Below are 23581 nucleotides of genomic sequence, written 5' to 3' on the forward strand. Positions count from 1 at the left end.
ACTTTGTTTCTTCCTCTCCTTGCCCTCAGCTCCACTCCCTCACCAAGTTTCCCTGGAGCACTGGGAGAGGTTATTCTTGCCTTTTAGCAGGGTCTGTGTAAATGGTACTCCCTCTACCCAGGCTTTAGGTCAGTAAACCTGGAGTCATCCTTGACCCCATGCTCTCCTGCACCCTACATACTGCAAGCCTCCAGCGAGCCCTGACTTCTCTGCCTCTCAAACAGATGGCAACTTCGTCCTTTTCTCCCATGTCCACTGCCATCGTCCTGGCTCAGGCCACCATCATCTCTCACCCGAATGACTGTGGGAGCTCCCTGGGTGGTTCCCTGTCTCCTCCAGTCCACTCTCCAAGCAGCATCAATGTGACCTTCCTAAAATGTAAACTGTGTCACGCCTCTCCCTGGTGTAGACCCTGCAGTGGTTCCCAACTACTATACTTGCCGTCAAATCTAAACCCCTTGGGGATTCCGTGGCAGTCAGTGGTTAGGACACCGCACTTTCACTGCTGAGGGCATGGGTTCAATCCCTGGTGGGGGAACTAAGATCCAGCAAGCCGTGAGTCCTGGCCGCCCCCCCCCCAAAAAAATTCTAAACCCCTTACCCCAAACCTGCAGGAAGGAGCGGGCCCCACCCATCTCTCCACCTGTCTGTGGCCTTCCTGTGCATCAGAACTGGCCCCATCAGTTCCCTGAACGAACCACATCCTTTTCCACCTTGGGATCTCTGTAAAGCTGTCCCCACTACTTGGAACGCTCTTTCCCCTTCTCATAGGCTGGCGCCTTCTCTTCCTAGGGCTCAGCTTCAGTTGCCCATCCTCAGATAGGCCTTCTCCTCTTCCCTCTCCACCCGCCACCCCCCACCCTGCATTGTCTAGCTAAGCCCTTGCTCTGGGTTATCCACAGCACTTCTCCCAACTCAACATTATTTCATAGTGTCTACTTCTTTAATGCCCCTAGTTATGTCAGCTCCATGAGGGCAGGGACCTAGTCTGTTTTGTTTGTTACTGTATCCCTCTACCTCCCGCAGGGCCTGGCCCTCAGCAGGTGATCAGTAAGTATGCGTTCAGTGAATAGGTGTGTGACCCAAGTGTAGCCGAGTTGCCTCTGGTTCCCTCGTAGCACGTAGCATGGTGCTGTGATGAAAGGAAGAAAACTTCCAGCCTCTGCCCACAGTCCAACCCTTCCATGAACAATAGCTGTCCCCCCACATTCTGTGCAAACCCCTGCCCCCCAAGGAACCTAGCATTCGTTATTCTCTTCCTTACTTTCCTCCTTCTCTCTGGATCTCGTCCTCTCTCTTTTCATTCCAGTGAAAATCAGCAGAGCCTTCATGGCTTCTCCATCTCTTCCCCACAGCCATTGCCGGAGCAGCCCAGCTGGAACAGAAGATAGATGCCAAAGCTCCCTGGAAGGCAGGGAGGGGAAGGTGTGACTAATCGCACACCCGTGTCTCTGCCCCTGACACCTATGGGACCAGTAGGGTCCTGTGGCATCGAGGTCGTTGGAGCAAGGCCCCGGGGGAAGGGAGAGGGAGATGTAAACGCTTTAGGACTTTCTCTTTTTTTTTTAATATTTATTTATTTGGTTGCACCAGGTCTTAGTTGCTGCGGGCGGGCTCCTTAGTTGAGGCATGTGAACTCTTAGTTGCGGCGTGCATGTGGGATCTAGTTCCCTGACCAGGGATCGAACCCGGGCCCCCTGCGTTGGGAGCACGGAGTCTAATCCACTGCACCACCAGGGAATTCCCAACGCTTCAGGACTTTTGATGAGTCTTTCTTCCACTGCACGCACACACCTGCCAAAAGTTGGGAAGCACCTGACCCTTCTGAAGGGTTCAGACACGAGAAAAGAGCCTAGAGCCAGGACTCGGGAGTCCTGGGTCTCTGGTCTGTGCTTCAACGCTGACTTGCTGTGTGACTTTGGGCGAGTCCCTCCTGTCTCTGCGGCTGTACAGTGTGGTTGGTGGCACGAGATACTCACTGAGGTCCCTTCCCACCTTGACGTGCTGTGATCCCGAGGGGGCCCTTCGGCTTCCCTGAGCCCCTCACCTAGCCGCAGCCCTGGAGAGGAGCTGGAATTGGCAGGCCTGCTTCCCCCAGGCTGTGGGGCTGGAAGGGAGCTTTCCCATCGGAGGCCAAGCAGCCTCTCCAGGCTTGCAGTTGGCGTAGCCGAAAAGGCCCTTCAGGTCCAGAAGGGAGAACACACAACGGCGGACGAGGACCTTGCGACTCTAGCCCTGCTACAGACAGCCTCAAGCAAGTCGAGGCCCTTCTCTGAGCCTGTTTCCTCCTTGATAAAATGAGGGGGTTGGATGAGATGCTCTCTCAAGATCCTTTCAAACCCCACATTCTTACAGTCTTCGCCATACCCCACAGTAGAGGTGGTCTCCTTCAAGTGCACAAGTATGTGATTGTGTGTGTGTGTGTGTGTGTGTGTGTGAATATCAGGGGTGGATATGGAACGGATGAAGGTGGTTACCATTTCAAACTTTTAAACTAATTTTCTGTCTGGAAATATCTTCCGTTCAACCACCGCTTCTCACTCAACTAGTTACGTTTGAAATCGCAGAATCCTCAGAGCTCAGTAATTCGTTCATTTAACACGTGTTAGACACGCTTTCCTGAGTGTAGGAAAGAAAGCACACGACGAAACTCCCTGCCCTCGTGGGCTTCCACTCGACTGGAGAGAGACAAACCAGAGGGCCTGACTGTGCCAAAGCCTCTGGCAGAGCCTGCTGGGCTGCGCACACGGGAGACGGGATTTGCCTGGTGACTCTGGGGTTGCCGAGCGGGTAAGGGAGCTCTGAGCTGCTGGGGGCACTGAGCTGGCGGGGGCACTGAGCTGGCGGGGCTCTACTTGCCCACCTATCATGCCTTTGTGGCACACCAGGTGCCTCGAGCCCCCAGAGGCAAGCCCTGCCCGGGCCTTTCTTGTTCACTGGCATTTCTCCCAGCAACCAGAACAAGCCTGGCACATAACAGTGGTTTAATAAACAGGTCAGATGCCCCAAGAGTATAGGGTTCAGAGAGGTTACAAGACTTGAAGCCAGGGACTTCCCTGATGGTGAAGTGGTTAAGAATCCACCTGCCAGTGCAGGGGACACGGGTTCGAGCCCTGGTCTGGGAAGATCCCACGTGCCGCGGAGCAACTAGGCCCGTGCGCCACGGCTACTGAGGCTGCACTCTAGAGCCCGCACGCCTAGAGCCCGTGCTCCGCAACCAGAGAAGCCACCCCAAGGAGAAGCCCGCACATCGCAACCAGGAGTAGCCCCTGCTCGCCGCAACTAGAGAAAGCCTACGTGCAGCAACGAAGACCCAACACAGCCAAAAAAAAAAAAAAATTATTAAAAAAAATAAAGCCCTTAGTTCACACGGTCAGTGTTGCTGTTACTGGGATTGCTGTGTCCTAGCACCCCCATCTCTGGAGTGACCCCCTCATGGTATTCTGGGGTCAGGACCAGGGACAAAATACATCACCAGCACGGACGAAGCCAGGGTGAATCCATTCTAGGAAGTGAGAGGGAAATCCCCCCACAGAAACATTACAGAGGAAAGTTCTGGAGGCCAGGAACTGGAAAATACTCAGAGAATTAGGGTTGGGGTAAAAGTCAGCCCCAAGAAGAGGCGTGGGTGTAGGCAGGGCTGCGTGCCGCCCCTTGATTCTGGGCCCCCGGTGTGCCCTCTGCTGCACCAGCTAACTGGAGGCTGGCATGAGGTAATGGCTGTGCCCGCACTGCTAGGCTCCAGGCACAGGTCAGAGACCAGGTCCCTTCAGACTGCAGGGCTGAAGGTGGAGGGAGATGGGATGGAATTTTTAAACCTGCAGATGGGAAGGGGAAGCTCAGGCTTGTTCACCAAAACCTGGCATGCTGGAGTTACAGGGCCCCCTTGGAGCACAAGTGAGGTAAGTTTAGGACAAACGAAAGGCAGCGTGCTTCACCCAGCAGGGGAGGACTCCGATGGAACTCATTACCCCGAGATGCGGTCTTGGCTGGAAGTATAAATAGCTTCACAAAAGGTTTAGATAAATCTGTGGTTGACAGCTCCATTCATGGGTTAGAAGGGAAGGAAGCTGTTTGTGTCCTGCGGGCCCGCAGGGAAAGCATCAGGGAGGCGACCTGGCCTCCCTGAGACCACCCCTCGGGGCCTCTGTTGGAGGCCAGCTTTGGACCGAGGGAACCTGGGCGGCAGTGTTGGTGTTCCTACAGCCTGGAGCCCAGCCTGAGTCCCCAGACCCTTTCCTCAGTGCCCCCATCCCTCGCCATCCGCTGTTTCGGGAGCCATGGGACCACCCGCTCTGGGGAAAGCGCTCTGTCCTGGCTGTCCCCTAAGGGACCAGCAGAGGGAGACAGACACCGTGTCCAGTCCCAGCTTCCAGCACAGAGACCAGGCTGGTCTGCCCTGGGGAGGGCAAGCAGGCACCCGAGGGTCCCAGCTCTGTGTCCAACACGGGGCTAGGCGCCCAGAAGGCATCCTCTCTGGCCAAGGTGGGCTTCCTACAGTGCCGGGGTGGGGGGTGAGGGGAAAGGAGAGACTTCAGAGAACTGGGGGCAGGGCGGGGATGAGGCCCCTAACTAAGAGCAGGGTGGCTCTGGAACCATCTTCCCTCTGTCCCCGCAGACCCCCAGCCCCTGGCGGGCAGGGTGTGGTCTCCGTAGGACCATTCTGTTCCGCGGGCACATACAGGAGATGCTTCAGAAAGCCTTGAGGGGGGGTGACTGAGTCCTACAGGCCCGAGTGCCAGTTCCTCCCGGCCCAGGAACCGGTTCCAGGCCAGGTGTGGTTCCCCAACTCTGGCTGCTCGGTTTCTCCCCAGCCACCCTCAAAGTCTCCCTTGACATCCCCCTGACCTCTGACCTCTCCCTTCTCGGCACTACAGCCGTTCTCACACCTGTCCGAGCTCTTGAGTCCCTGTTTCATTTAACAGTGAAATTTTCATTTTGCAGCCGTCAGCGGCTGAAACCGACACGTGCTCAGGGCGCTCTGCCGAGGATCACGAGGTGGACCTCGGAAAGGAGGCTTTGGGGCCCGGCGAGCTCCTCACAGACAGATGGGGGCCGGCGCCCGGCACAGCCAGGGTGGGCTGTCTCCCCAGGTCGCTTCAGAGCTCACTGTGCCCTGTGTCCATCCTCCCCGCTCCGGCCGGCCCTCCTCCAAGACACTGACCCCCTATGAGGAAGCTGTCTGGGATGCCGAGGCAGACGCTCAGGATCGTTTATCGTTGGAGGAAAGCTGAGCGGCGCCCCAACTCCAGAACTCTCTAGAGTTCTGTGTCTGTGCCCAGTGCGGGGAGTCAGCATGGGGGTGCTGGGGACAGGCCTCAGGAAGAAGGCAGAGTGGAAAGAACAGAGTAGGTACAGACAGACAGACTTGTAGACATGGAGGCTTGCAGGGGTCGGGGCACATCCTTAGCAGAGAAGGGAGGATAGGGCCTGGAGGGCAGATAATGATAATATTTAACCTTGTCGCGTGTTAAGTGCCAGAGATTTGACTTGTGTTAACTGAGGAAGGCATCATTATCATCTCCCCTGTCTTATGCAAGAGAAAACTGAGGTGTAGAGGGGTCAAGTGGCTCTCCCAAGGTCACACAGCTGGTGAAGGCGGAGCGGCACCCTCATGTGCTGCCAAGCTCCCAGCGGTGCTGGGACAGCCCCCCAGAGGGGCCAAGTGCAGTCTGTCCTCTGACACCCGCCCCCCACCCCCGGGGCCCCTGTGGAACCCAGACAGTCTGGAGAAAGCCTGAGAAGGCTGAAGGAGGAACGCTGGCGGGAAGGAGGGGGCAGAGCGGAGGAGCGGCAGTGACTCAGCAGGGCAGGCTAAGGATCCTCCTGCAGGGTAAGAGAGAGGTAACCCCGCTCCTCTGCCGGGGTGCCGGAGTCCCAGAGCCCGAGGCATGGGGTGTCCAGGGCAATGGAACATCCCAGAGAATGGCGGGGGAGCTGCTGGCGGACTGGGGTGGTGGTGGAGCCCCTGAGGGTACCCCTCCTGCCCCTGTCTTCCTCACACAGCCATCACCCTGACATCCTTGCAGACGGGGAGCCAGCCCAGGTAGGGCAGGGGAGAGGCAGGCGGCAGGACCTGGTTCCTCTCCTCGGCTGGGAGGCACGGGCTGTGGGCGCCGTTTTTCTCGGGAGGCCTGAGCTGGGCCAGGTGTAGGTGGGGGATGCAGGACCATTGCTAAGGTAGGAGGAGGCCTTTGGCCCTGGGGTTTCCGCTGACATCACAGCCAGCTCAGGGTGAGGCAAGGCCCTCTGGGCTCCTGACCCTGGAAGAAAGGGGAAAGTGCACTCCCTGCCGCCTTTCCTCCCCCTGCTGCCCTCGGTGGCCCCTGTGCCTGCAGGTCAGCTGGAGCGCGTGCGTAGTGCAGGGGGCGCCCCTCCCGGGGTGCACGTCCGCGGCGGCTCGCTTTGCAGGCCACACGGTCGGTCGGGCCCTCAGGAGGTACAGCCTTGTCCTGACTCTGTGTGCAGGCAGCCGTCTGCCTTCCAGCTCAGTGCTCATTCCATGATTCAGACTCACTGCTCTGCTCGCGGAATCCACAATTCCAGCTGAGGGGACTGAAGGCTCCCAGGCTGGCACCTCTCACCGACCCAGGAGGGCCACGTGGCATGGTTGGCCCAGTTAGTCGCGTGTGGCGGGTCGCGGGCAGGAGAGCCCAGGTCTCCTGCTCCAGGCACATGGGGACTCTCTGTCCCAGAGAACGTGCTCGTGTCCTGAGGAGAGAGACCAGGCGTGCCCCAGGTTAGATGCCTCATAGCCAGGGGGTGCCCTGCACGCGCTGCCGTCTCCGCATCCAGCCTCTTCTCCTTTCAAGAGTCCCTGCGCCTGCGCCGTGGGGGCAGTTAAGGGGGCGAGGTGCTCAAGGCAAACGGTCCTCAGTTCCAGCCCTGGTTCTACCTCCTGGTGTGACCTTAGACAAGCGACTTCACGTTACCAAGCCTCAGTGCCCTCGTGTGTAACATGGGGAAACTGCAGGTCTTATTTTCTAGGGTTATTGTAAGAATGGAATGAAATCATTCACAGAAAGCCTTAGCCCAGAACCTGACTCGTGGTGAGAGCTCAGTACGTTTCAACGCCTGTCATGAGTTAAGCCTGAGAGGCGCAAAGGAGCAGTGTGTCGCCAAGGAATGCCAGGCGTTGCAGCAGGCTGGCGGAGTCTCTGGGGCCGGCTGCTGCCTCTCCTGCCTGCGGCACAGGCCAGCCTCTGCCTCTTGACCCCAGGGCCTCTTAGGCCTCCTCTCTGTGTCCCTGGCACCTGGCACAGAGTAGGAACTCAAGGAATGTTTGGTGAACAAATGAATGAATGAGTGAATGTCCTTACTCATCTCTGTGGGCTTCTCCAATACCACACTGCTGCTCACCCACCAGGAGGGGACTGGACCAGAGGCTTCCCCGGACACCCCAGGGGTCAGGGCCCCTTCAATGCCAGTTCTGCATCTGCATGGGACATGGGGCCTTTTGGGCATATAGAGAGCCTTCCCTGGGGATGCCAGTTATGGGGGGAGGAGGGGAGGCAGGAGGGAGGGGTGGAATCCTAGCCTGTCCCTGAGCCAACACTGACTCACCCCCAGCCCCTTGGAGGGCAGCTCAGTCGTCTCTGGGCGCCAGCCCTGCCCCCTACCCAGACACACCCTTTGAGGCCTGACCTGCCACCCCCTGCGGATGGTAAGGATTGAAGTCTGGAAGGCCAGAGAGGGCATCAAAACAGCATCCTCCTTATCAGCTCACTGATACTCCCACCATCCCATGGGAGGGGAGGCAGAGGTGGTCACAGCGCATTCCGCCAAGAGGTGGTGGGCTTGTCCCAAGGCCCGCCGCCCAATTGGAAGCCTGGCATCCTGACTCCCAGTCCTGCCCTCTGCCCTCTGCCCACGGCAGGCAGCCCCGTGAGCTACGCCCTTCGGCCTGTGGTTGGCTGCCGCTGCCCCTCCTGCCATCCAGCCACATTTCCATCCAGAAGCTCCACCTCCGCCCAGAGCTCTCCTTCCCTCATCATCCTCTGATCTCAGTTTAGTAGTGTCCCTTGTCACAAGACTGTGAAATTCTTGAAGGCAGGGGTGGGTTTTCCTCGTCTCTCTGTCCTTTACGGGACCTGGCACCCAGCAGGGGCTCAGGAAATACCTGTGCAACGCTTCGTGGGACAGATGGATCTGGAGCTCAGGGGGCCAGTGTCTCCCCTAACCTCTGCCCTGCCCCCAGCAGCAATCCCAGATCGTGAGAGCTGGCAGGGCCCCAAACAAACATCCCTTTCTGAGAGCCACAGGGGTGCAGGAACTTCCCCAAGTTCCCCAGCTGGAAATCAGAGGGCAGCCACCTGTGCGCACCACCCCACAGAAAGCCTGGAGGGGCTCTCGCTGCTCTGCTTCTCCCTTCTCCCCGCAACTCCCTCAGCCCAGCCTGCTTTGGGATTTGGCAGAATAAAGGCACAGTCTTTTTTCTAGCCCCTACCCCAAACCAACTGGCAGCTCCTAGCCTGCTGCCTTTGCCCAGACAGAGGGGCAGAGGGGCACTGGCAGCTTGGAGACGGAGTTGATTTTCCCTTTGGCAGTGGGGAAGATGGGGGAGGGGAGAGGCTTGCCCCCCACCCCCCACCCCGTCCCCGCCAGGTGAGGGGAGAGGGCAGGGATGCAAGTCCAGACAAGAGGCAGAGGGAGAACACGACTTCCCCAGCTTGTAGGGTCACGGCATCAAGCCTGGGGCGGTGTGGAAAGCCAGTTGTCCCTGCACCCAGCTGGCCTGGGTCCCCACTTCAGAGCTGCAGCCCTCGGTTCCTGCAGACCGAGGCTCTCTCTCTCGATTCCCGAGGTGAACATTTGCTGGCGGGGGTGAGGGCATGGGAAGCTTTCCTCCCCTTCCACTGCAGTCTGCTCCTCTTTGTGTCTCCTGCCCCGTCCCTTCTTTTCTCCCTCCTCTTCCCTCAGCCCCCCCTTCCTTCGGCTCCCCTCTCCCTCTTTCCCCTTTCTCCCCTGGCCCCTCCTCCTCTCCCGTGTTGGGGCCGCTTTCTCCCTGACTCAGCAAGGTGCTTTATAAGGTGCTGAGGGGCTCAGCCAAATCCAAACCACATTGTCTGTGCAGACACTCTCCACAAGGAGCAGGCTGCACACCAGGGGAGAAGGACTTGAGAGGCTCCCTTCTCCCCCTCCCGCTCCCCTTCCTTCTGTGGCTCCCTCCCTCTGGAAGGGTGGCTGCTAGGGGACCTCCTGGCCAGCCTCAGTGCCAGTCACCCCCTGGGCATCTGCCTCCTTGACCTTGGCCTGGGCATCAGAAGATCTTCGGGCTCACTGGCCAAGAATGTCATTGAAACTCCACAGCATTCTGGCTGGGGGAGGGGTGGGCGGGAGGCCCCCCCCCAGCACTTTTGCAAAGGGCCCTTCCAAGGCAGGTTTCATCAGAGCTGCTCCTGACGCCCCAGAAAATCCCCTGCCCCCAACCCCCCGCCAGCTCCCCTTTCTCAGCTCATTTTCTCCTCGTTTAGGAAATGAAAGAAAGCGGAAAAAAAAACCCAAAACAAACCCAACAACAAAGTCTGTCCCACTCCAGTGAGGTAATTGAAAACAAACTTCTTCCCCACCCCCCCACCCCCCCATCCCAGTTCTCGAAGTGCAGAAAAGGGAAGAGCTGCCCTGGGAACCCAGCGCTGGTCATGCCCACGCTGCCTGCTCTGACCCACAGGCTGCAGGGGCTATGGCAGGGCGGGCAGGGTGTCCTTCCTTCTCCGGTGGGGGGGAGGGGGGACCCAGGGCAGGAGTGGTGAGCGCAGGCTCCGATGCTATTCCAGAGAGGAATCACCTCTCAGGTCTGGCCCACCACCTCTCCCTCCTTGAAACAGCAAATAAACAACAACAAAAGCAACGTATTACCAAGTGATTTAATTGGCGGTCCGGTTCTAGAGCACTCAAGCCTTGGAGACCAAGTGACCGTCCCCCAAGAAAAGTCACAGAGTGGGGATGTCTGCAGGCCTCCAGATGAGAGCTGTTTCCTTTGCACGCTCCTTGGCAGCCCTCAGTACAGGGAGGAAGGGAGACCCTCCAGGGAGGGTCTGGGCTACGGGTCCCCTAGGAATCCCGCCCCGGCAAGTCCCAACCCAGGCCTGAGGGAAGGACGCAGGGAGAGCACTCCACACTCAAGACCACCCCCACCCCAGCACCGGAAAAAACCTACAACCCAAACCCCAAAGGCAGGAGATAGCCAAATGGCTTCTTGGGGAAGCATTTCACAAGTGGGGACTCTTGGTCTGTCCATCGCCTTGAATTCGAGCGGTCCCGCTGAGTCACCCCTGAAGCCTCTGGTGTTGAAACTGGTCCGGTGCCTCGTGCTGATTAATGAATTACAAATCCCCCACCCATGAGCACTCTCCTGGCGGCTGGGAAGAAGAATGAAGAACCCTGTGAACTTGAGGGAAAAACCCTCAGCCAAGTGCCCTCTTCTCTCCTCCACGCTGGGCAGTGGGCCTGTGTTGCCCTCTTCTTGCCCCCCACGGGGCATTGTGAGCCGGTTAGTCACCTGCCCCAGCCCCGGAGCCTCGCTTAGCCTCAGCTTTTGGAAATGGGACAGGCGGCGGGACAATAGGCAAGGGGGGCGGTCAGCCCAGACAAAGGGCAGCAGGAAAAACACCATCACTTGCTTCGAAGCCAGCTCGCTGGCATTTGGGAGGATGTGTCATTGCATTTACTCAGGGGGAGGGGGAGGGGGAGGGGAGGGAAGGTTAGAGACTTGGAGGCAGAGGTAGGGTGAGAGCTGGGACCCCGCCGGGCAGGGGGCAGGCGCCCCGGGCCGACACCGAGGGAGAAGAAAAGGAGAGGCCGGCTCACTCCCCTGGCTCTTGGGAGTTTGCAGAAGCACTGATGCCCTCCCGCCCCCTCCCCCAGGGAGGCCCAGGGTGGTACCGCCGCAGCCTCGCCTCACCTCACCCCCCCTCGGTGTTGTGGGAGGGAGAGGAGCCCCAGAAGCCCTCCCTTCCCTCCTCCCCCCTCCTCCCCCCACCCCGGGGAGGGCCGCTACAATTTGTGGTTACAGCTTTACACGTCAGAAAAAAAAAGTTTGCAGAATGTCCCACACCGAAAAAAAAAAAAAATCCGAAACCGAGCGAAAAAAACCTGCGAGTGGGCCTGGCGGATGGGATTATTAAAGCTTCGCCGGAGCCGCGGCTCGCCCTCCCACTCCGCCAGCCTCCGGGAGAGGAGCCGCGCCCGGCCCGCCCGGCCCCCAGCCCCATGGACCTCCGAGCAGGTAGAAGCCAGGCGTCCGAGGCCCCGGCCCCCGCCCCCGCCCGGGAGCCGCGAGATCCGGTTCCAGTCCTTCCCCCTGGGAGTCCCGAGCCGGGGCCCGGCCGGGGAGCCGGGCGCTGCCCCCGTCCGCGGGGCTCGGGCCAGGGGAGGCACGGCCGGGCGCCTTCGAGAGGGGCCGGGCGGGGACGCGGCATTCCTTGAGTCCGCTCGGCGGGGAGCCCCGGCGGCCCGCAGACCTGGGAGGCGGCCACCTGGAGCCCGGCGAGGCGGGGTCGCGGGATCCCGGGGGAGAGAGCCCCGCGCAAAAGTCGGGGAGAGCGCGTCCGAGGCGGGAGCGGGGCTGCGGGAGGGAGACGCGGCGCGCGGGGAGAAGGGGGCCGGGAGAGGAAGAGGGAGGGAGGGAGGGAGGGAGGCACGGGGAGCCCGAGGCCGGGCCGGCGGGAGGCGAGGAGAGGCCGACACCTCGGGCCGCGCCGCTCTCCCTCCCCGGCCCGCCGGGAGGGGAGGGCGGGAAGGAGGGCGGGCGAGAGTAGAGAGGAGGGCGGAGGGCAGAGCGGAGCCTGGCTGGTCCGGGCCGGGCCGCGGGAGTCGCGGCTTCCTCGCTGCGCGCCGCGCGGCCGGAGCCCACCATGCTGCCCGCAGCGGGGGAGCCGGCGGCAGGTAGGGGCCGGGCGGCGGGGCGGGAGGCGGCAGCGAGCCCCCCGGGCCGGCCCGCCGTGGCCTGGGAGTGATTAGTGCGGGGGGCGGGCGCAGCCCGGCCGGACCGGGCAGGAAAGTCTGTCACCGGCCGGGGAGCTGAGGCAGCGGCCGCTCGGCCCCGGCAGCCCGCGGGAGGGCGGGCGGGCAGGGCAGGGAATTGACGCGCGGGAAAGGGCAGCGGCCCGGCCGAGCCCGGAGCCCGGCGCCCCGGACCCCGCCCCCGCCCCCGCCGCCGGGAAGGGAGAGACCGGGCGGGAGCGGGCCGGGGGCGGGGCCGGGGGCGCGGGGGCCACACAGGGGGAAGGCGCCGCCGCTTCGGGGAGGGGGCCGGGAGCGAGAGGTCACCGCCGAGGGTGAGGGCCGGCTGAATTCTCGGGCCGAGCCCCTCGAGGGAAACCCCAAGTCCCCGGGCCTCGCCAGAGTGCCCTCATCCCTGCTCTCCCTACCTTCCTTCCCAGCAACTCCACACTGCGCTCCAGAAGCCCTCCCCAGACTCCCAATCCCAGAGGACGCGTCCCTGTTTCCTCCTGCGCCCGGCCTGGCCCTCCCCGCTGGGGTAGGAGGGGGCTGCCAGGAGGGGAGGGGGCTGGAGGCTTGGCTCGGCAGGAGCGGTCCGAGCCTCGGAGAGAGGCTGTGGGTGCAGGCACTGGACCCACTCCTCTGTCAGGCGCTCTCTGACCCTGACCCATACAGGCTGACACCTCTGAGCTTTCACTGTCCCCACGGACCCCCTCCCGGCTCCAGGAGCACACAACTGTTCCCCCCGCCCCCGCCGTAGGACACAGGGATACATCCCCCTGACAGATCAGACCCATTCCCCCCACTGGCTCAGACACCCTCGCTGCCCTGGAGCCAGGCACTCAACCAGGGGAGGAAACGGGCATCAGGCAGAGGTGGCAGCAACTGTCACCCAGCCGCCCCAGAAGTCTCTCCTCCCAACTGATGTAATGGCTCCCTCTCCCCCTGCCAGAGCCCTGCGCTGGGCCCGTTCACACTTCTGCACACCACCCCTCTGCACCAGCTACTCCATTAGTGACACTTCACATTCCTCCCCACAATCCCACCTGCCTATTCACACCCTGGCTCCTGCACGCTCCCTCTGAGCCCCTCCCATACCCGCTGGATAACAACACCTTTTCAAGCACACCTACACAATTGCCGGACTCTTTCCTTCATGTTGCCCCTGTGCCTGCCTTCTGCTGGCTGCCCAGCTCCCCGGCTCCACCCAGGGTCCTCTTGCAGCACCATCCGGACCCTCTGGCTCCAACAAAAGCCCAACTCCTGGGTGGGAATGGACTCCACAAGGCTGGAAGGCTGGCCCGCCCATCTGTTTCTTTCCCTGGGCCTCAGTTTCTTCTTCTGTCATTTAGGCTGGACGAGAAGGGCAGGGAGGGGGCTGCTGATGAGCACAGCAGAGGTGGAGCATCACGTGGTCTGGAATTTCACACGCACAGTGTAACCCCTTCACACAAGCCCAGTCACCGGATGAGCTGGTGACAAAGTGAGGTCTCCTCACTTCTGGGCCCGTGTGTACCCACTCACTAAGCCGATTCTCAGTTGCCTGGGGGATAGGGAACCAAGGAGAGGATGGAAGGGAGAGAAGGAACAGAGGGGAGGGCAGCCAGCCTAGAGGACAAGGAAAGATGGGCTGTTTCTTTGGGCCCTTCCCTGAGAAGGGGGGCTGGGAGGTGACCCCCAGGGCCGTTTCCTGGATCTCACACCACAGTGGACCCACCACCCCCTAAACCACTCGTCCCCTCAGTGCACCTCAACAGACCCCTCCAAGGTCACCAGGATGCCAGTCCTGGTCTGGCCTTTCCTCTGGCTCCCACATTCAGCCCAGCACCTCTGGAGCTCTGCGATGCCTCCCCGGCTCCTACCTGTTAGGCTGATGGCTCTTAGCCACCAATCCCAGGTGCACGGTCTCCTGGCTGACCTGTCCTACCCACCCTGACTACCCTGGCGTATTTGCACTGCTGAGCACCCTACCTTCACTGCGTGAGGTCAGACTGGGGGAGACAGGCTGAGGGGGCAGCTGCCTAAACATGCGTATACGGGTATGCCTGCCTGTGTAGCCGTGTCAGGGTGGCCATGCGCTTGCATGGGCTGAGTGTGTGTGTGTGTGTGTGTGTGTGTGTGTGTGTGTGTGTGTGTGTGTGTGTGTGTGTGTGTGTGTGTGTGTGTGTGTGTGTGTGTGTTCATGACGGGGGGGCCTCGGTTCCCAGGGCCCAGGGATCTGGATGGAATTAGGGGCTGGCCCGGGCGGGGGCCAGGATGGGGGGTGGGGGGGCCGCAGCAGGAAACGTGAGCTGCTCTCATTAGCTCCTCACGTGCTCAGCTGGATTTATAAACACAGGGGAAGACGGGATGTAAACAATCAGTGGGCAGCAGCCAGAGGCAGAGCTGGGGCGGGGGCTGGGCGGGGGGCCAGGACTCCGGGAGGGGGCCCAGGAATCAGCCCCCGGTGGCCGGTCCACCTGCACACCACGAGCCTGGAGAGGGCTCCAGGATGCCCACTGGGCTTGCCCTCCTAGGAACACAGGCAAGTGGCGAGCTGTGCTGAGTTCCAGTGCTCACGACTAAACCACAGGTGTTCCCTGCCCCGGAAGGCTTTCAGTTCTGCTGCCTAAGATATGGGACATCTTGCCCAGAGTGGAGGCTGTCCTAATGGAGTGTAGAGCCCTGTCACCTTACTCCTCTCCTGGCCTCTTCTCCCTCTGGATTTCTGAGGCTCCTTCCCTCTTTCTGGTTCTCTCCATGGGTCAATCCCGAAGCTCCTTCAGCTTCCCCCCCCCGCCCCCCCCCCCAGCCTTCAGTGACACAGTTACCTCAGAACTGAAATATTCCTGGAAACACCGGCCTTGTCTGGTTAATTTCACGAGCCGTTTTTCTGCCCAGATGACTTCTTCTTGTTTTTGCAAAGGCTTCTCCCCCTGCTGTCCCTGTATAGGGAGCCAATCCTCCCCAGGGATGTCCCGCAGGGCCCAGAAGGGGAGGGGGCAAACAAGGCCCAGAGCTGGGTTCCTGACCCCCCTACCCCCCCCCACCCCGCACCACCGTGGGCCAGGCAGAGCCCAGTCCCAGAACTCTGGCTAGCAAGGCTGCCCGGAGCAGGGTGTGGGGTAAAGAGGCGAGCCTAGTGCTCAACTGCTGCTTCAGCTGGGACCCTCGGCCTTGCCACTAACTGCGAGAAGAGACCAGGCTCAATCCTGAAAGCTACCTCAAGGCTGCAAGGACTGCTGCCCACCTCAGCAGGTCTCCAGCCTCTGAAACTAACCCCACATTGTACCCAAAGGATCCTGGAGGTGACTCAGCCAGATAGCCAGGCTGAAGGCAGCAGAGGAGAAGGGCCTGGAATTGTGTTGGGATGTGAAGAACGGAGAATAGGAAGGAACTCAGAGAGTCAGCAAGAGCTAGGGGTGGAAAGGAAGAATGAGGAAGGGACCGTTTGGGAGGGAAGCCACAGGCTGCAGATGGGGAAGAGGAGAAGGGGAGCCTGTCTCCCCAGGGAGCAGTTATGAGCCTGATCCTGCTTTCTATCCTAAAACACACATGGATGGGGCGCACACTCACTCACACACACACACACACACACACACACACAGCCTAGAACCAAGAGCCCTCCACCCGAGAGGGCAGGGTTCCTGAGACTAGTGGCAGCCCTGCTACTGCATTCTGTCAGTGAAGCCAGCCAGGAAAGCATCTGAGAGTCAGGACTGAGCAGCTGCGCCATTGCCAAAGTTCCCACCTGAGCCCTGCACTCTCAGAGACATTCCATAGAGTGTGACTCCTAAACCCCTCCTCATTTGTAACCCTCTCTAAAGCCCCGACCCAGTGTTATGACTAAGTCTAAACCTACCTAGTCTTAATACTTTCTTAACTCCACACTTATCTTAAGTACAATCAAATTGTTAAACCCCCGTCCAACTTATTTCTATCAAAGCAACGTATGTCATTGTAGAAAATTTGACAGTATATAATGTAAACTATACGGGGTTTTTTTGTTGTTTGTTTTTTGTTTTGCGGTACGCGGGCCTCTCACTGTTGTGGCCTCTCCCGTTGCGGAGCAACAGGCTCCAGACGCGCAGGCTCAGCGGCCATGGCTCACGGGCCCAGCCGCTCCACGGCATGTGGGATCTTCCCGGACCGGGGCACGAACCCGTGTCCCCTGCATCGGCAGACGGACTCTCAACCACTGCGCCACCAGGGAAGCCCTATAATGTAAACTAGAAGAAAGAAACCACTCGTGATCTCACACCTACCCAAGCTCAAAGCCCAAACTAGCCCTACTCTTGCTGACAGGCCATGCATCACCCCATCTGACAGCTAAATCAACAAATTCACAAACCTTAGCCCCAGCCAACCCTCTGCCTGCCCAGACCTAACCACATCCCCCAGCTGGACTCAAACCTCAACCACACTCAGTCAGCCAAATCCCAATAAACTAACCTGAAGCTTTGAAAGGAACCCAGTCCGTAAACCTAACCTAGCTCAATGCCAATTATAGCCTTACTCTACCCTAACCCTCATTGCCACTGCCAGTCCCAATGCCCACTGACTCCTGGCCTAGTGCTCTTGACCTTGGACCTCACCTAAAAGCTGGGAAAGTCATGTTTCCCAACTGCCTAGTCTGTCCTCACAGCATTGACCCCCTGGCCTCTGGTATCCTGCGGGGCCCAAACCCTCCAGCACCATCATCAGACAAGCCCTACTCGGCAGATACATCATATTCTCTCTCTCTCTCTCTCTCTCTCTCTCTCTCTCTCTCTCTCCCCCCTCCCCCTGCCCCCTCTCTTCGCTGCAGGCAGATCACCGCAGATCACCGGGTCTCATTCAGGTCACACTTTTCCCCATCCAATACCCTAGAGGAGAATGGGGCAGATCTCCACGCTGCAGCCAGCCTCTCAGAGTGACACTAAATCTCCTTCAATCTAAGTCGATGCTACACTTTCCACACCCGGGAATCAAATCCCAGAATGTACCCACCACCGCCTGCCGGAGCCAGCCCCGTGTCCTTCAGCTCGCCCCTGGTGGTCCACAGCTCCACCTTGCCTCTGACCCCGGTGGTTTGACCCTATGTCCTGCCTCTGGCTCAACTCCCACTCCTGGCCGCCTCTGGGGCGCCCCTCTCAGGGCTGACTTCTCTCAGTTTGAAGCTCTGACACGTGCTGTTTCCCAACCCCTTGGCTCCCCCTAAGCTGCAGTGGGACCCGGAGGGCGGGAGAGGAGGCCGAGGTACACCTGGAACGTGGGAATACTGATCCTGATCCGCAGTCCCTTGGCCTGGTCCCCCATGTACACACACACACACGCGCACGCACGTGCACACACACACGTACGCATGTCGGCACACATAGCGACTTAGCTGACGCACAAATACTCTCCAGTACCTCCTGGTAGACACACGGGCCAAGTCCTCTTCCTCAGACACATACATGCCTCCGTGCACACACTTTCTCAGGCCAGGAACACTCCCCTCTTCCACTCCCCGCACCTCCCTCTGGTGGTCCACCCTCACCCCCTCCCAGCCTATGGTGGGGACAGACACCTGAGGGGCTGCTAGCTAGCCTCCCGGGCCGGGCCGGGCCGGCCGCCCTCACGCGCCTCGCCGTCTCGCCCACAGGGGACTCGTGGGGGATGCTCGCGTGCCTGTGCACCGTGCTCTGGCATCTCCCTGCAGTGCCAGCCCTCAACCGCACAGGGGACCCGGGGCCTGGCCCCTCCATCCAGAAAACCTATGACCTCACCCGCTACCTGGAGCACCAGCTCCGCAGCTTGGCTGGGACTTATGTGAGTATCCAGGGCAGCTCAGGGGCTGGGAGTTGGGTGAAGAATGGGAGTGGGGGAAGAGAGGCCCACCGGTGGGGGTCCTGGTGAATGATGGGGTGATGGGGAGGGCCTGTCCCCGCCCTTCCCTCTTAGGGAGGGTGCCCCTCCTCCCCATCCCTGGCCCCAGGACTAGGCATGTGGGCAGGCCTCGCACCCGCCTTGGCCCCTCGCCCTGCTGGCTGCCGGCCCAGCCGCCCGCCTCCCCCTGGGGGCCGGGGAAGTCTCCTCTGTTTACACCGTGTTGTGGTGTCTCTCGCGCACGGGTGGGGCTGGGTGGGGATGGAGGGGCCCCACCTCCCGTGCCTGTGTTCCAGCTCCTCTCTGCCCCAGACCTGGGGCCCTGCAGCTCTGGACCCATGGGCCTCCCTTCTGTCTGCCTCTCCCATCCTAGCTGGGCCTCCTAGGGGGGACTTGTGGGAAGGGGGCTGCAGGGAACCCAGGCCAGGAGTGGCAGGGGGTTCAGGGTGCAGTTGGACCCTGTGCCATAAGGATCTGGGGGCGGTCCAGAGGTGCTCAGAGAGCCCAGGAGGGAAGGCAGGAGGGTCAGGGTTCCGAGGACCGTGGGGAACTGGCCCCTCTTCCCGTGTTCCTCTTCCACATCCCAGACCCTACTTTGGAGCCAGGGAAAGAAAGGGGAGGAGGGTGGCGGGGGGAGCTGGCTCCGGCCCCAGGATACACCGAGGAAATGAGTTTGTCTCTGTGCTTGTCAGCGTGGGAACCTCCCCCGGGCCCTTGCCTATCCCAGGCCTCGCCCCTCGCTTCTCCCTTTCTCTCCCAGCTGAACCATCTCCCTCGCCCTTTCCCGGGGCCCCAGGCCTCTCCCCGGAGGCTTGGCAAGGCTCTCTCCTCTTCCCCAGACTGTCCTCGATACCCTTCCTCCTGCCCAGCTTTTGAGATGGCCTCACTTTCTTCCTTCTGCCGCCTCGCGCCTATGAGCGCTTCTTTGGGGGCTTAGTGAGTACCTTGTCCCCTGCCCTTCAGCTGGTGGACCACGCGTGCCAAGGGGCAAAGGCAGCTCGGATGGTCATGAGCCCCTCTGCCTTTCCACCCAGGGCAGCTTGGATGCTCACGGGCCCCTCTGCCTTTCCATCCGCTCTTCCCTCTCTGGTTTCCCGTCCAGAAAACCTTTGCTTGACTGCTACCCCCCTAGCTCCCGACCCTTTTTCTCCCCGGGCTGCCAAATCTCGTGAAGGAGTGGTCTGCAGCCTCTGCCTCCACTTCCTCTCCACCCACTCACTCCTTAACCCCCTGCAATCTGGCTTCGAGGCCACTGGAACGGTTCTCTCCAAGGTCGTCAGGCACCTCCTTCTTGCCAAACCCAATGGCATTTCTAAGGTTCATTCTCCTCGCTCTGTTTTGCAGCCCCACTGCTGAGCGTTGCTGCCTTCTTGAACTCCTCTCCTTGGCTCTGACTCTCCTGGTCCACCTTCACCTCGGCAGCCTGGCCTCCTGGGTCCTCATGGCTCCTCTTCCTCTCTCTCCCAACCCCCACAGTGGGCGCTCTCCCAAGGCTGGTACTCTCAGCCAATCAGCGCGTCCTTCCTGAGTTTCTCCTGCGTGTTATTCTCTTTCTGCACTTCTCCATAGGAGAGCTCATCACCCCCATTGCTTCAACTGTCACCTCCATGCAAATGACTTCCCCAGAGAAACTTAGGGGAGGCCCGAGAACAGAGAGGCCTAGCGTGGAGGTGGGGCCCGTGTCAGGGGACACAGGAAATAGCAGCTTTGGGGGCAGGTATCTCCCGGCAGGCAGGCGAGCTGGCTTCTCCGCCCCTCTCCCTCCCCATCGCCCTCTCCTTTTCACAGCTGAACTACCTGGGCCCCCCTTTCAACGAGCCTGACTTCAACCCACCTCGGCTCGGGGCGGAGACTCTGCCCAGGGCCACTGTCAACGTGGAGGTGTGGCGAAGCCTCAACGACAGACTGCGGCTGACCCAGAACTACGAGGCCTACAGCCACCTCCTGTGCTACCTGCGTGGCCTCAACCGCCAGGCCGCCACGGCTGAGCTGCGCCGCAGCCTGGCCCACTTCTGCACCAGCCTCCAGGGCCTGCTGGGCAGCATCGCGGGTGTCATGGCAGCTCTGGGCTACCCGCTGCCCCAGCCTCTGCCCGGGACTGAGCCCACCTGGATGCCTGGCCCTGCCCACAGTGACTTCCTCCAGAAGATGGATGACTTCTGGCTGCTGAAGGAACTGCAGACCTGGCTGTGGCGCTCGGCCAAGGACTTCAACTGGCTCAAGAAGAAGATGCAGCCTCCGGCAGCCGCGGTCACCCTGCACCTGGAGGCCCATGGCTTCTGATCCCTGACCTTTACCACCGTCTCTTTCCCCTCCGCCTTCAAGCCCTGCTCCCACTCTGGGAGGGAGAAAGGCGTACACCAACACTTGTTGAGCCAGGAGACAGAAGCCATGAGCCTCTAACCCTCCCTGGACTGGGAGGAGGGTGTGATGCAATAAGGCCCATCCCCTCCCCGCTTCCCTAAGTCCTATGGGTCTGGGGAAGAGGTGCAATAGGCCCCATCCCATTTCCACAGGACGTGATGCTCAAGGGAACCCACAATGGTTCAAGTTGGTGCAAGGCTCTCACAGCTTCCTGCTCCCTGCCAACCACTTGCCAGTGCCCACCCAGCCCCTCAAGTGGCACTGCCAGGAAGCGTGCCTGTAGGGCAGGGAGGGGGCCACCATCGCATGTGCCTTTCTGGGGTGAAGCCCTTTGGCTGCCCTGCTCTCCTTAGATGGGTGTTGCTCCCCTACCCCCAAATAACTCAATACATCCCATTCAGGAAACAAACACAGTGGCAAGTCCAAACAGGAAGAGATGGGATCAAAAATGGAAGAGGTGGGATCTGCATTGGAGGTAATACTGAAAGCAGAGGGGCAGGGACAGACTGGACCCAGGGGTCCCCAAGGCAGTCGGTGGCACAGGGTGGCAACCAAAAGGACATTGCCTTGAATTTTCTTGCCAGCCCCAGGGTGCCTCCAATCCGCCCCCTTTCCCAGGGTATCTGTGGGTTGCCCAGGCTGGGGAGGGCAGCCATAGCCACAGCCACAGAACTTCCTGAAAGTTTACATTGCAGTAGCATTTCGGGGTGCGGGGGGGCAGCTCCCCCAGGCCCTGCCCCCCAGCCCCACCCACTCATGACTCTAAGTTTGTTGTATTAATATTTATTTATTTGGAGATGTTATTTATTAGATGATATTTATTGCAGAATTTCTATTCTTGTATTAACAAATAAAATGCTTGCCCCAGAACTTCATCTCTTTGCTTGGCCTTGCCCCGCCCCCTGGCTCTCCTCATTGTTCTCCGGGCCTTCCCGCCTCCTCCCCACCACCCCCGCCACCACCCCCGCCCCCGGCCCTGGCCCTACACCTGCTGGTGGAGGGCCAGAAGCCCAAGGGTTAGCTCAGGAGATGCCAAGAGCTGGGGAAGAGGCTCTCTCCCCTGTGTCCACTGGGAAGACATGAACACAGCAGACTCCACTGCTGCCCCTCCACCTACCCCTCCTCTAGTCCTCCCAAATATCTGTCTGTCGCTTACCTTCCTTCTCCCAGCCTTTGCTCGTCTACCTCACTCTGGCTTACTTTAGTGGTCTTATGGGTCTGTCCCCCTGCACAGCTGTCTTTCTGCCCTCCGGTGCTCTCTCCAAGCCCCGCGCATTTAGCCCTCAGCTTCCCTAGGACACCCACCTGTGGCCGGCTGCCGGAGTCCCTCAGCAGTGACCCTCACGTTCTCAATACCTTCATCTCCCAGGGAGGGTGACAGACTGGGGCCAAGTATCAAGTCTCCGCTGTGACTCTACACTTTTCTCTCCAACATAAAACAGCCGATTAGGGGGAGAGAGAGAAACTCATATTGGACCGCGAGCAAACGGGACAGATGCTGTTTGAGGGATGACCTGAGATCAAATCCCAGGTCCGTAACCTACCAGCTGAGTGACCTTGAACAAATGATTTAAAGCTCTCTATTCTCCAGTTTCCCCATCTGTAAAATGGGAATAATCAATACCTTTATAAGAACGTTGGAAAGGAAAAGAGAAACAACGAAGGGAAGATGCTTGGCTGAGGCAGCGGCGGTCAGTAATCACAGATGACTGATGTCTGGCGTGTCGGGACGCTCTAGTGAAGAGCCACTGGGTAGATCGATGGGCTAACTGCTCCCAGGTAATACGGGGATACTTTACCAGGGCCTCCTGGAGACAGTGCCCTAAGCAAAGGAAGCAACAAATGATGGTGATGTCAATCAGTTGACAAATATTTTAAAGACCTAATTACTTGCCCATCACCGTGCTAACTGGTGTTGGAGAGCCTAAAGAAGTCCAAGGCTTGACTTGGCTCCTGCCCTTACAGAGCCTGCAATCTCTCTGGGAAGAGAGCGAGCTTACCTGAGCCGATAAGAAACAAAAGCACGCTCACATGATGTGCACTGGGAGATAGTGACAAATGCAGAGCCACCAGAAGAGGGGGAGCTGGGAGTGTAGGTGCAGGAGCGACAGGACCTGCTTGTGGGCGGGGTGAGCCAGGCTCTGCCGAAAGTCCCTGAGTCACCTGACCCAAGTTGGGGGGAACACATCCACCCAGAGGAGTCCAGGCTCTTCTGGCAGAGATGGCTGCCCAGGTGTGGCCAGGGGCAGCTGCAGGCCCCACCACCAGCCTAACTAGATAGAAAGGAGAGGGCCTCTGGGCTGTCTCCATCCAGAGGCTGTGCTGTGAGGCACCTAGCAAGGGGCTAAATGGGATACAGGGAGAAGGAAGGTACGTCCCACGCTACGTACTGTGAGCTTCCTGGGGGCAGATTCTGAGTCTTCCCCTTCTCTCTGTCCAGCACCCAGCTCAGGCTCAAGCTCAAGTCCAAAGAAGGTGTTCAATTAGTGTGTTGAACAAAATCTGGGAAGAGGGACCAGCCCCCCCATCCCCCCATCTTCACCCCCTGCCAAATGCTAGAATCCAAAGCAGAATTTGATTAAGTGCAGAAAGACGCAGGCAAAGTACTATTTAAGTCAAGAAGGAGGGAGTGATCGCATCCAGTTAGGCGAGGGCCCTGCTGGTCTGCTGGGCCGTGGGCCCCACAGGGCAGGAAGTGGCGTCTGAAGTCCATGCTGTACTCCCAGTGCCTAGGACACAGTAAGTGCTTCCGCGTGGGACCTGATGCCGTTCTTGGAGGATGGGCAGGACAAGGGCTGTTGTGTCTGCCTCCCTTTTAAGCAGGTAGTATCTAGCATCGTGAGGGCATCCCTGCAGCATTTTAGCACAATGCTGGGCACAGGATAATGTACTCGATACTTTGATTTAAACAGATTTAAAGAGTGTCAAGACAATAGTGCGTGAAAAGCCAAGAGAAGAGAGTCTCAAGGAGGCAGCTGATCCACAGTGTCAGATGTCCCAGGAGAGCGGAGGGGAGACGGGTGGGGGTGGGGGTGGGTCTCCTCCCTGATTACCACCTCTCTGGTAATCAGGGAGTCACAGGCCACCTTGGCAAGAGCAGTTGAGAGACACCGAATTGTGAGATTAAAGATGGAGATGGTGAGAAGAAAGTCGGAAGGGTGAATCTATTCCCTCCGGAGTTTGGTGGCAAAGTCAACATCTAGAGGGAGCAGCAGGATCACGGAAGGTTGTTTGTTTGGTTGGGTTTTGCTGTTGCTGTTTTTTATAAATTTATTTATTTATTTATGGCTGCGTTGGGACTTTGTTGCTGCACGCGGGCTTTCTCTAGTTGTAGCGAGCGGGGGCTATTCTTCATTGCAGTGCACGGGATTCTCATTGCGGTGGCTTCTCTTGTTGCGGAGTATGGGCACTAGGCATGCGGGCTTCAGCAGTTGTGGCACGCGGG

At 59.7% G+C, this 23581-nt stretch overlaps 2 protein-coding genes across 4 annotated transcripts in view; one reads left to right on the plus strand and one right to left on the minus strand.

Annotated features, from left to right (window-relative positions):
- Positions 1-23581, minus strand: part of LOC132526071 (uncharacterized) — a 58976-nt gene that overhangs the window by 953 nt on the left and 34442 nt on the right. The window contains exons 3-4 of the mRNA XM_060159822.1: positions 21761-21958; positions 1265-1375 (exon numbers count right to left, since the gene is read on the minus strand). Of these exons, the coding sequence (XP_060015805.1) occupies positions 1265-1375; positions 21761-21958 (309 nt within the window). The remainder of the gene's footprint in view (positions 1-1264; positions 1376-21760; positions 21959-23581) is intronic.
- On the plus strand, positions 11138-21006 carry CLCF1 (cardiotrophin like cytokine factor 1). 3 transcript variants are annotated; one of them, XM_060158424.1, is made up of 3 exons: positions 11138-11227; positions 17549-17715; positions 19561-21006. In XM_060158424.1, exons 1-3 carry the CDS (start codon positions 11212-11214, stop codon positions 20053-20055), a joined length of 678 nt encoding a protein of 225 aa, XP_060014407.1. In that variant the 5' UTR covers positions 11138-11211; the 3' UTR covers positions 20056-21006. The 3 variants fall into 3 exon arrangements, with proteins under 3 accessions (XP_060014407.1, XP_060014406.1, XP_060014409.1); XM_060158423.1 differs by lacking the exon at positions 11138-11227 and adding an exon at positions 11806-11886; XM_060158426.1 differs by lacking the exon at positions 11138-11227 and adding an exon at positions 12270-12481.

This window comes from Lagenorhynchus albirostris, chromosome 9, assembly GCF_949774975.1.
Source record: "Lagenorhynchus albirostris chromosome 9, mLagAlb1.1, whole genome shotgun sequence".
NCBI lineage: Eukaryota > Metazoa > Chordata > Mammalia > Artiodactyla > Delphinidae > Lagenorhynchus > Lagenorhynchus albirostris.

Excerpts from the sequence above, each read along its gene's own strand:
- CLCF1 (XM_060158423.1), top strand. The coding sequence starts at position 11,856 with ATGCTGCCCGCAGCGGGGGAGCCGGCGGCAG. Across the intron at positions 11,887-17,548 it reads AGCGGGGGAGCCGGCGGCAG|GGGACTCGTGGGGGATGCTC; the intron begins GTAGGGGCCGGG and ends TCTCGCCCACAG. Across the intron at positions 17,716-19,560 it reads GCAGCTTGGCTGGGACTTAT|CTGAACTACCTGGGCCCCCC; the intron begins GTGAGTATCCAG and ends TCCTTTTCACAG.